A 14025-nucleotide genomic window follows, 5' to 3' on the forward strand; every position below is an offset into this window, starting at 1 on the left:
ATATCCAGTTTAGTTAGCATTAGAGCCCAGAACTTGCTAGACAGAACCAGGATCATGGCACATGATAGATCTCTGCAGCAACACTGTGATCTCTTGCAACAGCTTGGTGGCAACAGTGGACCAGCTCTTTCTCTGCCCTTCACCCAGGGCATGCTACATAAAGGGAGCTTTGAAGACAAACACTCTTCCTGTCTTCCTCAAAGGGCTTAGGGTAGAGGGAGAAATTGGTGGCATATGCCACCCACCTCCCCAATATCCTCTATTTATGCCTGCCTACCCTGTCATTTTCAAGCCTTTGTTTCGGTGAATGGCAAAATCTGAAAGGAAGTCCTGCCAGAGCATCTCTGATGCTGATTGCAGATGCCAAGAAAAGTAGTTTGAGGTCACAAGGAGATTTCTAACTGTGCTAATGTCAGTGTTATAGAAACAACCTGTTGTTGGAACCTGAGGGGATGGGGTGGGAGAGGATAGATGAAGGGGATGGCGCTTGCATTCTTGCTACTCCCTCCTCCTCATTTTGATTACTCACATGTTCTTGCTAGGTTGCAGTATGTAGCTGAGGATCAGACATGGTTAGTGCATGGGTGGAAACTACCAGGAGATGCCAGGGGTGGAGGCCAAGTTGGGAAATCAAAAGGTTTCCTGGAAGAAGGCAATGGGAAACCATTTCAATGTTGTTGTCAAGAAAACTACGTGGATAGGACCATGAAATTAGCAGAAGTCAAACTCAAGACTACTTTTTACAGTCCAAAGAAGACATATTCCAACATTTACAGAGGAAATATAAGAACACATTAATAACTCACTGATTAGATGAATTAAAGCTACTATCACTTCGCATGCATGAACAATGAAATACCATAGAGTGCAGAGTGTACAATTTATGTGCTGCAGATCATGATTTTTTTTTCCTGTTCTATATCTTAACCAGGTTAAACGTGTAGAGAACAGGTAACTATGGAGGAAATGGATACATCATACACATGTCAAAATATTAAATAGACAGTACAATGGAAAAAGCAAAAGTGGCGGGAGGTGGGGTGGAATCCAGAAGATTTAGACTGACAGAATCCTTCAGATGAAAAATACTGCATGGTTCTGTTACAGTAATTAAACTGGATTAATATTGAATTAGCCCTGGAAAAAACTTTGAACAACAAAGTGTCAGTGATCATTCCAGTGATAATAGAATGCTAATATACTTCACCTCATCTAGCATCTGATGCTTGTGAGAATCTATTTATAATTATCATGGTGGTCATTTCCATGCTAGTGATTTATAGCATCTTATAATGTCATCTAGCTTGTCTTCATTACTGGTGTATCACCACAGCATTGGGAGAAAATACCATCGAGCACTATAAATTACTATTGTAGAAAGAGCTTGTGAAAGCACAGTCAAATCATTCCAGGATATTTCCACTCCATGTCTTCTGCAGTCATGGAGGTCATTCAATGATTCCTCTGTGGCAGGAAAGGGCAATCTTTAATGATCAAGGACAGCACTCACCATTTGTGGGAGGCCAATATGGATGGTGCTATATCTCACATGTGTGTAGAGCTAATGTAAGGAGATATTTGGGAGATTTCTTTGTTTTTAACTGTGATATGCCTATTGTAGAACTCAAATCTCATCTGTTCCCACCTAAAAGAAGCAGGAAACTCTGCAGTTTTCAGCAATCAGGGACAGTAAAAAGGGTTGGATTCCGTATATTCTAGGAGACACAGGTTATCCGATCTTATCTGGAATTGTAATTTCCATCCAGTGGAGAGAACAAAATTCTTTGTTGCCATGCTAGCTCTGTATTATGAGAGAAGGAGTAAAATATATTTTAAGATATGGGAATGGAGCAATCTTGTTTACACTGTCATTTGTGAAAACTGAGTCAAGAATCCATGATGTTGCCTGGTACTTCTGACTCACTTTCAAGTCATAGATTGTCATAATAAAAACAAAAACAAGAATTTCATGTGATGGATTCTCTGATAAACAAATAAAAGAACTGTACACAAAAGCTTATCTCCCTTTCATTTATTTATCATGGATTCTTCAAGCAACTTTTTTTGTAAATATGCTGTGAGCATCATGTATTCTTTTAGCCATTTCAAACCTGATTTATCCCTTGAATATATATGAACATATCATCCTTTAAGCTGGCCTGTGATAAATTGAATGGATGGTATTGACTCAAAAAGCAAATCTGTGAATTGTGTTAAAGGTATCAGATTTTGGAAAATTCAGTCTCTGGACAGATTCCTCTAGATTGGGGTTTTCAAATTACCTACATGTCTTCAAAATGTTGTGCAGCTGTTTCTAGCAGGAGAAGGAGGCTGATGAGGAGAGAATCATAGACTTATTGGTTGAATTCATAAAACTTGCTAAGCTTGATTAACCAAATGGAACTGGCTTGTTCATAGAACATCCTAAACTCAAACACTATTATGGCCTACTGAGGCTTGGTTCACATACTGATGGGGTTTCTGCAGGTTATGAACCACAAAGCATGCAATCCTACTTTATCCTAACGAACGCATTGTGTAATCCAGTCATAGGGTTGGAACGGATTTTGAAGGTCACTTAGACCAATCTTCTGCTCAGTAGGAACTACAAGCTGGCTAAATGCCAAGCACCACCTCAGCCTCCTGTGGAAAAAGAAGGACAACCATTTTTGCTTAAACTTCAGGCAAGCTGATAAGACATTTTAGTGTGGGTAAAAGTTTTGTCTCTCCTGTTTCTATTGCCTTCACTGCATTACATTGATTTGTATCTGATGGCATTGAAGCTGAACTGTTTTTTACTGTGATTTATGTCTTTCATTAACTGTTTATAATATTGTAAATGAAAATTTGAAGGCAAGTGTAAATTCTTGAAATAAGTAAACTTAGTGACAAATAGATCAAAGAAAGAGGCCAATCTGGGACAAGTAAATTGATTTAGCTGGAGATAGTTGATTTATTGTCCCAGGGTAAAGAGTTGTATGAAAGAGTTGTAGTTCTTATGGTGAGAACTGGCCACTACCAAACATCTTGCTTTAAAGGTGGTTACGTGCTGGAGTCATCCCTCCCCCATCTCCATTTTCTTCCTTCCATTGCTATATGCACCAGGGATGGGAGTCAGTGGCCCTTCAGATATTTCTAGCATAGCCAACAATTAAGAATTTGTCATTCAGCCAACTATTGGCTAGACAGGAGGAAAAAAAATATTTATTTTGTGTATATTAATGCAAAATCAATTTTTGCCTTTCAAACCTGCATTGGAAGTGAAACTCAGTTGTCCATCAGACTATGCACTTCTTGGAATTTTGTAACACGGCTGACAATATTTTTGAAAGAATACAGTGAACTGGTCTGCGCAGAAACACATGCCTTAGGTAAAAGAATGTTTCACATTGGAGGACATTGCTTGCAAAGCATATTTCTATGAGGCAGTAGGGTGAACAAAATGCATGTTAAGAGAAATAGGCATAAAATTATATACAATTATTTGGCGAGAACTTTAAAAAAATCTCAAACAAATTTGGAAGTGGGACAAGCCAATCTTAAGATTGAAGAGCTCTCTTAGGCAGTAGTTCCCAACCTTTGGGGACCAGTAACTACACTGGAAACACGATCTATAAGAAGTAACTATGGGGATGTTTGGAATTTACCAGTGTTTCTAGAATCCAAGATGATTCTGGAGATAGTATTTTGCCTTGCATTATGCCAGGTCCCTTTTAAATTGTTTAAAGATTGTAATGATTGTTTTTTAAAGATTAATGTTTTAAAAGAGTAGGACAGGGGCTGATGGCTCCAAGGAACATGTACATTTTTAATTTTTTTTTATTTTTATCCCACCTTTATTATTTTTATAAATACCTCAAGGCAGCTAACATACCTAACACTCCTTCCTCCTCCTATTTTCCCCACAACAACCACCCTGTGAGGTGAGCTGGGCTGAGAGACAGTAGCTGGCCCAAGGTCACCCAGCCAGCATTCATGCCCAAGGCGGGACAAGAACTCACAGCCTCTTGGTTTCTAGTCCAGCACCTTAACCACTAGACCAAACTTGGTCTGCTAGGGACTAAGGCATTTTCCATAGCCTGTTTGGTGTAAGTACTTTAAACAGCATCTCCATCCCATCTGAATTCTCTTTTGTCTTGTTTTCCCTGATGCACTGATCCCTGATGAAATGATCTCTAATCATTTCCTTGATGCTGCTATCAAACTTCAATGTACAAGGATCTCAGTCGTTCCTTGAGTTAGATGGGAAGGAGCAGTAGAGATGATGTAATCACTCCGCTTCAAAATTCAGATTATTTCTTCTTGTAGTTTCATATAGATCATGACTCATGCAAGATAATTTAGCACCCTGTCAGACATGAGAGCTCCATTTCTAGATGTTGAAGTATAGTCTTCTCATGCTAACTGGACATGGCCTTAAAGGAAGGGCCTGAACTACTGCTAAATGGTGTCTTCAGCACCCAATAGCATGGTCAATGAAAGAGGTCTAGCTGGGTTTTACTGTTTCCTAATCAGTCTCTAACACTGGATATAGATCAATGTGTAACTAAATTAGTTTCAGTACTATATCTTAGCTGAAACCCCAATTGAAATGGGTTCAGATATTCAATATCACCCAGATACCTCTGAAGCTCCAAGGTCACTTTTTCCAGAAACAAAATGTAATCTGCCTATAATAAGACAGATTTCCCAGATCAAGGGAGGGCCTATAACTGCCTCCTTTAGATAGGGTGGAACATCTTACCTACAAAGACACATTCATCACTTCCCTTAAGCACCTTCCTGGCTGATCCAGTCATCTGTGAAGGGTGAGGGTCCAGTAAGCAGGCAGTAGTAGTGTTCACGTCTCCATACTATCTCCCCATACCTACCAGATCTACAAAGTGAAAAGAATTCAAAACAACAGGACGAGCACTTGCTGAGATTATAGAAACCAAATCAAAGCAACCTTTTTCCTCAAAAAGATATGCAGGTCGCTCCCAGCAATCCATCAACTGCTCCAGTTCCTGTTCATGTGGATATGCCACATTCTTGCAATCCTATTTTCCCTCAGTATCTCCCATTAAAGGTAATGAGACTCCTTTCTGCACAAACACACTTAGGATTACACTGTTACTTTTTGTCCAGGTACAAGAAGTACATAACTGGCTGCAAGGTTCATTGTTTTTTTTGTTTTTAAATAAGGTCCTACAGATCCTGCAGTGGTGGAAAGCGTACTGGTAACTGAGTGGACTTGAGTTGCCCTGGAGGCCAGGAAGGAGAAAAAAAAAAAAAAGCTGAGTAGAGCTGTTGAGTGTCCAAAACTCCACCCTATCCTTGTGGCTGCATGTAATGTTTACGCATTCTGAATATTGCTCAAGGCAAAGCAAGGCACCTGTTGGAAGAAACTTTTGCACAGTGCAGGACCTGTACCTGAACAGCTCCAGGAGAGATCAGCAGCGCCCCAGAGCCAGGCTCCGTTCTGCAAGCATACACAAGGTACATATTTTTGGTATATGTATATACATTTGTTAATATTACATATTCATCAATGTTTAAATAGCATTTATTAGCATCCCAGTCAGTTCATCAGATATGTATATTTTAGTCTTATTTCTGAACCTCACAACCGAAGCATAAAAACTACATACTGCAAGTCGGTTTGTTTGTTTTCCTCCTTTCTTCTCCCTTCCTTTTTTCATGCCTTGAGCAGTACAGGAATCGTTTCTCAGAGATTTCACCAGCTTCTCAAGTTGCAGAACAGACCATGGTTTTCATTGCTTGCCAGTATGGCTAGCATATCTGCAATTTCTTCTCACCAAACGCCTACAATCTGGAGCCAATGCATTTGCAATGGCTGGAGAAATCAGACTTTGCAGTGGACTGAGCTTGAAAAATCAGGGGTCCTCTGGCCAGCTTCCTGTTTGCAGCCCTCACACTTCACTGCCTCTCCGGGAAGCAGTGGATGAAATTCAGGACTGGGGACAACCCAGTTCATATCTCTGCTTCACAAGAAGCCCTTTCGGTCAAGTTCAACCAAAGTTATAGGGCTGTTGTGAGAACAAAATGAACTGGCAGGCTATTATGCTCTGGAGCCCTTGGGAGGAGGATGGGGTAATGTTTGGAAGTAATTTGTTGTGGTGCTTTGTAGAGTTTTGCTCCTGGACATGTCAATGCTGTTTTGGGGGGCAGCAGTACAGAAGGGGGTTGCTATTGGTTCTCCCTCCCCCCTTAAGATTTTTAGTTTTATTGATTTCCCAGTCCAGCCTACAACTTGGGGATTTTCTACACTAACAGCTTCTGACTCTAAACAGGGAAGTCAAAAAAACATCCTGGAAGAACCAATGACAAATCTGTTCTATCCTGCTGCCAAGAAAACTGCATTAACATGTCCATTCAGTCATCAGAAGCTGACCTCAACATGACAGAAACCCACCTCTTTTATAGAAAACATAAAGGGAAAAATGGTTATGGAGGAATTTAATGCTCAGAAGTACAAGCCAGAAATAATTTCAGAAAGTGGGAATTTTTGTTTGTTTGCTTGTTTAGTTTTTGCAGGTTTCCGGGTCCCAGAACTTCGTAAAAGTCCACTGCTAATGTCTGCAAGGTCTGGTGATGTATGCCAACCAGCAAGCTGTGGCTTTAATTTCCCACTATGCTCTGGGGCAATGTCTTCTGGTGGCTCCTTTCATATTCTCCCCTTTTTTTCTCAAAGAAGAAGCTGTGGAAGGATCAATTTTGATTGGAGGAGTGACTGATGGAGAAGGAGTGTTTTATTTCAACCGTCTGCTCTGCCAGCTATTTGCAAATCAGTCTCTCCAAACCACATTTCTCTTCCTGAGGTCTCAGATGTCTGTATGGCTGTCGTATATGAATTAGCCTTATGGGGTGCATGAGAAAGTTGGAGGCTTGTCTTTGAGACTATGAGAGAAGTCATAAGGTCTTGAAATCCAGAATGAGCTGAGCTGTACATTTGTTTGAATTGTTCTTGGGTGATTCTTGTTTACTCTCAAGTGACTAATGCCAAGCCCTTCCCTTTGCTGCCTACTTTGACGAAGCAGACTAATGGCTTCAGCTGGATGTAGACAGATCCAAAGAACATACCTTCCCAATAGCTGCTCTCCACTGTCACTGTCATGCTTTTCCTTAGATCACTAAGATAACAGCATATGACATTACTGAAAGCTGTTGCCAATCTTCTTGGTTGTTCTTTAAGTATGTATGCTAATGGCACCCGCTACAAAGTGCTGTAGCTGGCTGCATAACCGCATATTTACTTAGCAGGCAATCACACACCCAACATATTTTTCCCTCTTGCTTTTTGTCATAGCTAAACATGGGCAGGCATCCGTGATTTCTAGGTTCCAGACTTATGTTCCAGCCCTTATGGCCTGAATTTAGTGACATTGTGCTCCTTAAAATACAAACAATAAAGGTATACCATAAGGACTGACAGATTTATTATGGCATAAATCAATGGAGCTGCAGAAACCAAAGCCATCATATATTTGTTAGTCTTCATAGTGCCAAAAGATCCTTTGAGATTTCTGCTGCAACTGTTCCCAGGTCTGAGGTTAATGTGTCTATGGAGTCCCTGTCATGTTTTTTTTTAATTGTTAGGGTTGTTTTTACTCTAGGTCACTACATTTTGTTCCATATTTTTAACTGTTTTAATTGTATATCTGGAAATTGCAAGCCACCCAGAGTCTTTTGGAATGGGTGGCCATAATAAATTTACTAGATAAAGACATCTCCGCACTGCCTCATGGCACATTTCTACAATCCAACTGCTCAAAAGTGTCTTGAAGCCATCTTGCAGTCCTCCTCACTTCTCCTGACCTTGACATGCTGCAGGAGAGCACAAAGAAACAGGGGCATCCACAGAGAATTGTCACAAAAGTCAAGATGATGACTGTGATTGCACAGTTGAAACTGCTGCCTTGACTTTTTAAGCACTTCCCCCGTGGCCTTGTCTAGATCCAGAAGCTAAACAGGGTTGGGCCTGGGGTAGTACTTGCATGGGGGACTGCCAGGGAATACCTGGGCAGTATGGTAGACTGAGAGGTTGAAAACCATCTCATAAGCCGTTTTCAACAGTTGCCAAGAAAACTGCAAGGTCAGGTCTATGGAGTCACCCGGGGTTGTGTTCATGAGACTATTTTTTTTATTGTCCAGTAAATGAAGGATGGGTTCTGGGGAATAGCAGCTGGTAAGCAATGCATCATGGTAATTGCCTTCTAGTGACGCTGTGAAACTGGGGAGGGCTACCTTAGGTCCCTCTTAAATTCACACAAAGTTATTTTTTTTCTTTTTACTGAGTGATTGATGAATGTGCCATCAAGTCAGGATCAATTCTGTGACCACATAGATTGACCTTCTCCAGGATGATCTGTCTTCAGCTTGGCCCCTCAGATCTCCTAGTGGTGCATCCATTGAGTCCATCGACTTTCTTCTGGTCCTCCTTTTCTTCTCTTTCATGCCACCTATCCTAGCATCATGGACTTCTCAAGGAGGCTAGGTCTTCGTAGAATGTATCCAAACAATCATCTGAGCCTCATCATCTGTGTCTTGAGTGGGTGAGACTGATGATTTTCTTGGGCTTTATGTTGAGCATCTTCATAGATAGAGGAATCCCCCCACCTCAGAAGTTCACAGTCCACTGTGGAGAGCAAGGAAGCACAGCTGACACTTAGTTCTTGTCCTTCTTGATGTTTTGTAGTTAAATAATGTTTATGACGACAAAATAAGGCTTAGAATGGGGAATCTGTTGCTTTCCAGATGTTCCTGAACTACACCTGACAGCATTCTTTGCTACTGGCCATGCTGACTGGTGCTCCTAGAAGTTGAAGTTTAACAACATCTAGCAACCTTATCGCCCATCCCTGATTTTTTGGCTGAAAGATATTCATTCATTTGTATTTAATTATTTCATTTCTCTCCCAGTACAGCCACTATTATGGGAAATACACAGTCTGTTCAAAAAGAATCTGAGGAGCAAGATCCTGTTAGTGGAATAACATATTCACAGGTAAATTTTAGAGTAAACTTTTGTTCTGTATTAGCCTTACCCAGTGTGCTGTTCTCTAGATGTGTTGGACCTCAGTTCCCAGGATTCCCAGACAACATAGTCTTTGATTTCCAATACTTTTCAAAACCACTTGGATAAGTTTGGCTTATACAGAATTCAAATTGTATTTAAATGTGCACAGTGCTGTATTTACAGTATATGTTATGATGTACAAATAACATGGATCTAGCCCTTCTGCACCATAGCTTGTGTCTTCTGTGCTTTTTTTAGCGGTTATTTGGCCTTCATTTATTTGTTTATTTATTTATTTATCAATTAAATTTAATTACCACCCATCTCCCCCAAAAGAGAGATTAGCCAGAGATTTGTCCAACGCATTGCTATCTTTCACTCTTTCACATATTTCCCTGTATCTGATAAGACTTCGTTTGGGGGAGAACTGAAGGCTATAATTGCTTCCTAGCGCAAAATTTTGTTTTCAACTTTCAAAGCAAGTATATATTATGAAACTTAGAGGTTCACCCAAATCCTTTTTTTAATTTTTTTTTTGAAAAATTCAAAATGGTGACCTTCATTGCCATTCTTTTCAGGCTATCATAGCAAACTGCAGTGTAATATCTACTGAAGAAAACGCTTCAGACTGATAGTGGACTGCTTCTCTAGAGTTCATTTTACTTGAGAGGGACAATATTCAAAGAAGGGGAGCATCTAGGTTAGAGCTGATCTATCCTGATTGGCTAATTTGAACTCAAGAAAGTCCCACAGCTGCTCCAATGTATGTAAACATGGGCCAATTTTGCTTCATCAAAACATTTTGAAGGGCTGCTTCAAAGCTTCAAACACTCCATCATCTATCTCTATCTATCTACCTATCATCCATCCATCCATCCATCCATCATCTAGCTAGCTATCATCTATCTACTGTATCTATCTATCTATCTATCATCTACCTATCATCTATCTATCTATCTATCTATCCATCCATCCATCCATCTATCTATCTATCTATCTATCTATCTATCTATCTATCTATCTATCTATCATCTATCTACTGTATCTATCTATCATCAAGCTATCAAGCTATCAAGCTATCAAGCTATCAAGCTATCAAGCTATCAATCTATCTATCTATCCATCTATCCATCTATCATCTATCATTCCATGCAGCCCTATTTTAACACACACATTTTGATATTTCTGATTCAAAATGGAGATATTTTGCAAAAGCAGACATTTAGAACCTTATGTAGGAGAATAGGAATGAGAGATTAACAGTGCATTCCTACACAAATCTGATCAGAAGTCAATCAAGCAGAATTTGGCTGGATTAACTCCCAAGCAAGTATGCTAAACGCTGATTCTTTTGGAGAAATGAATCTGGAGAGAGGACCATTTCACAAATCTATTTTGCCTCCAATTAACTGAATCCATTTCACTCATTTATTATCAGGTCACAGTTTTTTCTGAACTATTTATTGCTATAGTGCATAAAGTGCATAACAGTGCATATAAGATTGGCCCCCTCCTTGCTCCTTTTCCAGAAAGCCCTCAAGACTTGGTTCTGTCAATGGGCCTGGGGACCCCAGGCTGCTTCCAAGCCAATCAAGTGGCTGATATGAATGTGTTTGCTGCCACCATGGGGGAGTGTCTATCGTCAGAATGAGTTGGGCAGCCTTATCTGTTTAATAAATAAATAATAAAATAAATAAAACAAGACAAAAGTTCAGGACAAATTAATAGTTCTGATTACTAAACTTTAGTCTGATGCTTCAGATTTCCTCTGAACCTCCTGAAAGCCTTAAAAATGGACCTGTCACCATCCAACCGGTACAGACAGAGTTTTCTGCAAATAATAACACAGGTATGTTCTGGGCAGGAAAGCTTAGCATATCCATGTCCTATATAATTGGGGGTGGTTGGCACCTTGACGGGGCCAGTGATGACACTGTTATTCACCATCTTGGACTGTATATTTTATATCTTGCATTTTTATATTTATGTATTTATATTTATATTTATATTGTATTTATTTTAATGATATTTTAAGCTTTGATTTTTAACTGTTTGTAAACTGCCCAGGGTCGTTGTAATACGAGATGGGTGGGGAAGAAATATGATAAATAAATAAATAATTGGGACCAGACTCTGTTGGAACTGAAAAGACAAACAGTCAAGAGACATCACTTCATTGTGTGTGTAGGAGATAAAGAAAAAGAGAGAGTGCATCATAAAATGCAAGGATAAGTGATCCATGACCCAACAAACCACATAACTCCCCAGCATCCACAGAGTAACCCACAGAGTTTCTCAGAATGGTGTCAAGGGAATAGGTGAAGAAATCATGCTGAGACACAGCTGCAACTCTAGTTACTTTGTTGGTCATGCCACATACAGAATCTTGCCAGACTAAAAGTTCCTTAACTGAGCTAAAGGGAAAAATACCCCTGGGAATCTAGGGCGATGCCAATCTAATTTTCTTCCTCAGCCCCCCACATTCTGCAAGCTGTGCAAGCTGTGAGAATGTCTATCTGCCTGGAATACGCTCTCTTCTCCCTCAGCGCCAAACTCCATCACATCACCCCACTCTTCAGGGACACTTTCCATCACATCAGGCAGGGATGAATTTTCAGACCTTTCTTTTGCAAGTTGGGGTGTTCTAAGCAGCAATATGGATGCCTTAAGTCTTGAAGTGACTGTGCCACTTAAAAACTACCACCCCTCCCACAACTGCATCCCCCCCCCCCTATTTTGAGAGGAGCTCTTCAGAAGTAAAATGGGTAATATAGCTCTTGTCAAAGTTTAAAGTATCCATTATGCCACAAAACGGAAAACTCCCAAGGACCTCAAAACCTAAAAAAATTCTAGGGCAGAATTATTAACCCCCTCTTCCTGGTGATGTCCTGATATCACAAACCATAACCTCTGCAATCTCCAGGACAGTACTACAGGTTCAGCCCTATAGGCCAGAAGAAGCTTGCCCTCCTAAAATAAAAAATAGATTCATCAGTTTGGTACCTTCTAGGTGGGATTACAGCTCCTCTCTTTCCCTACCAACATTGCCAACACCTCTGGAAGGCACCAGATGGGGGGCTACCTATGGACACATGGAAGTCTAGGTCAGTTTTTATTTCTGAAGTATAGGAAGCATGCAAGCTTGAACCATGCAATATTATAGGTGGTAGTTCTTTGGGCAGAATGCAAAAATGCATAACTATGAAGATGATAGGGATGAGATGTAGAATAGACAAATAATATATATTTTTGTAGCTGACCTCTGTTAATGCAGATGTATTGAACTTTTCACAGAATGGGGAGCTTATTAGGGAAATTCTGTCTGGTTACCACATGAATTATTAATCTTACTGTGCTTCTTTGCTCATGGTCTAGACACAACATAATCAATTTTTTTTTCCCATTCTGGGATATGTCCAAACTTTCACTAACCTAAAGAAATATTTAAATGTATTGAGACTATAGCCCCAGTATTCCCAGGTGGCTTGGGTTGCTAACTGGACATATCTGAGATGGCAGGTTGGGGAGGTTTGTCCCCCATTGATGCAAAGCAGTCTGATAGAAGATACCAGCTCTTTGTCATTTCTATTTCTATTCATCATTTCTATCCACAGTAGATATGTTCAAATCATATCCATTAAAGAGTTCTTAATCATATTAATATGAATATACATGGGTAATTAGGAATTTTCCAAGGAGTTGGAAGAAAGAATACTCAGAAGATAAAATGGTGTCTGACAAACTGCCATAGATTATTGCACATCTAAAGAAACACCACCAGCATGTGCTGCTTCTTTATGTCTCTGTGAGTTGAGTTCATTAAGGTGTGTGTTTAAGATTAGGATATGGACTTTTGTTTGGAAAACAAAGTATCTATTACTGTAGCTGGCCTTGAATTAACTAGCAGCTGGCCCTGAATTGGATCCAAAGGATTTTATTTGGGTTTTCTAAAATGGATGCAGTCTTAATGTCTTCCACGAAACTGATCTCTACCGAAGCAGCAAAGTATGATGAAAATAATATGGTAAGGAAGGATGTCTAAGCTTGATAGCTGCAGTGAGAAACCAAAACATCAAGCCGGCCTGATCAAGATTTCCAACAGGCAACCTGAATGCATCCCCCCAAAATATAACGGTCATGCCCTGCCCTGTTTTTTTTTAAACAAGCCCCAAACAAGTAATAGTCATTGTTGTCATCATCTTCATCATCATCATCTTCATCATCATCATTCTTACTTTATTTGGGGTCTTTTTAAAAAAAAATCCAGAGTTTCCTTCAACCTGATAGTGTCCTGGACTACAATTATCATTATTCCCAGTCATGTGTTGGTTGGTATCCTGTAGCATCTGGATATTAAGGAAGGCTGCCTTAGAGTAATAGCCTGTTCTAAGGGGACTTGAGTGCATTCCAGATGAATGAGTTTCACCCTTGTAAATTCTGAGCAATGCCTCACATCTGGCTAAGATGTAGGGGAGATGACCTTGGGCAACTGCCAGATCTTTGGTACCTCAGCAAGCAGCATTCTGCTCTGTGTTCCCAAGTTATGTACTTCCAATGATCTCAAGGATGATATGGAGCTGCTGTGAAATTTCCCAGAGTGCCCACTATCTAATATTGCTCCAAGGCCCTAAGCATTGCAAATTGTTTAAAAAGCAGATCCAAACTCCCTTGGCATTCACTGATGTACTGAAGAATGGAAGCCCAGGGAAACTTTTCGAGGTTGCAAGTAGAATGGTTATGGCCATCTTCGCTAGAAGTCTCAGTGAAAAGATTCCACTCGCCCATATAGCCAAAGTTATTGCTGCAAACAGGTTTTCCTGGGATTGTTTTACAAAGCCTGCCACCATCGTATTGGGAGTGCCCCTGTAGTCTTATTAATTCTTGCTCATGTTTTGTGGCCTGAATTATCACTTGTCTATTTTCTGTGTACAGTGAAGGTGCAGTTTTGAGTACAAAAGGCTGATCAGTCAATAGCATGTATACATTGTGGGTGTTAGCTTGGATTG

At 40.1% G+C, this 14025-nt stretch overlaps 1 protein-coding gene across 1 annotated transcript in view; it reads left to right on the top strand.

The window, feature by feature from the left end:
- The first annotated feature begins 5369 nt into the window (after positions 1–5369).
- BCAS1 (brain enriched myelin associated protein 1) overlaps positions 5370–14025 on the top strand; it is a 48939-nt gene continuing 40283 nt past the window's right edge. The window contains exons 1-3 of the mRNA XM_063297036.1: positions 5370–5478; positions 8923–9007; positions 10781–10868. Of these exons, the coding sequence (XP_063153106.1) occupies positions 8936–9007; positions 10781–10868 (160 nt within the window). The 5' untranslated portion in view covers positions 5370–5478; positions 8923–8935. The remainder of the gene's footprint in view (positions 5479–8922; positions 9008–10780; positions 10869–14025) is intronic.

This window comes from Candoia aspera, chromosome 3, assembly GCF_035149785.1.
Source record: "Candoia aspera isolate rCanAsp1 chromosome 3, rCanAsp1.hap2, whole genome shotgun sequence".
Classification (NCBI taxonomy): Eukaryota; Metazoa; Chordata; class Lepidosauria; order Squamata; family Boidae; genus Candoia; species Candoia aspera.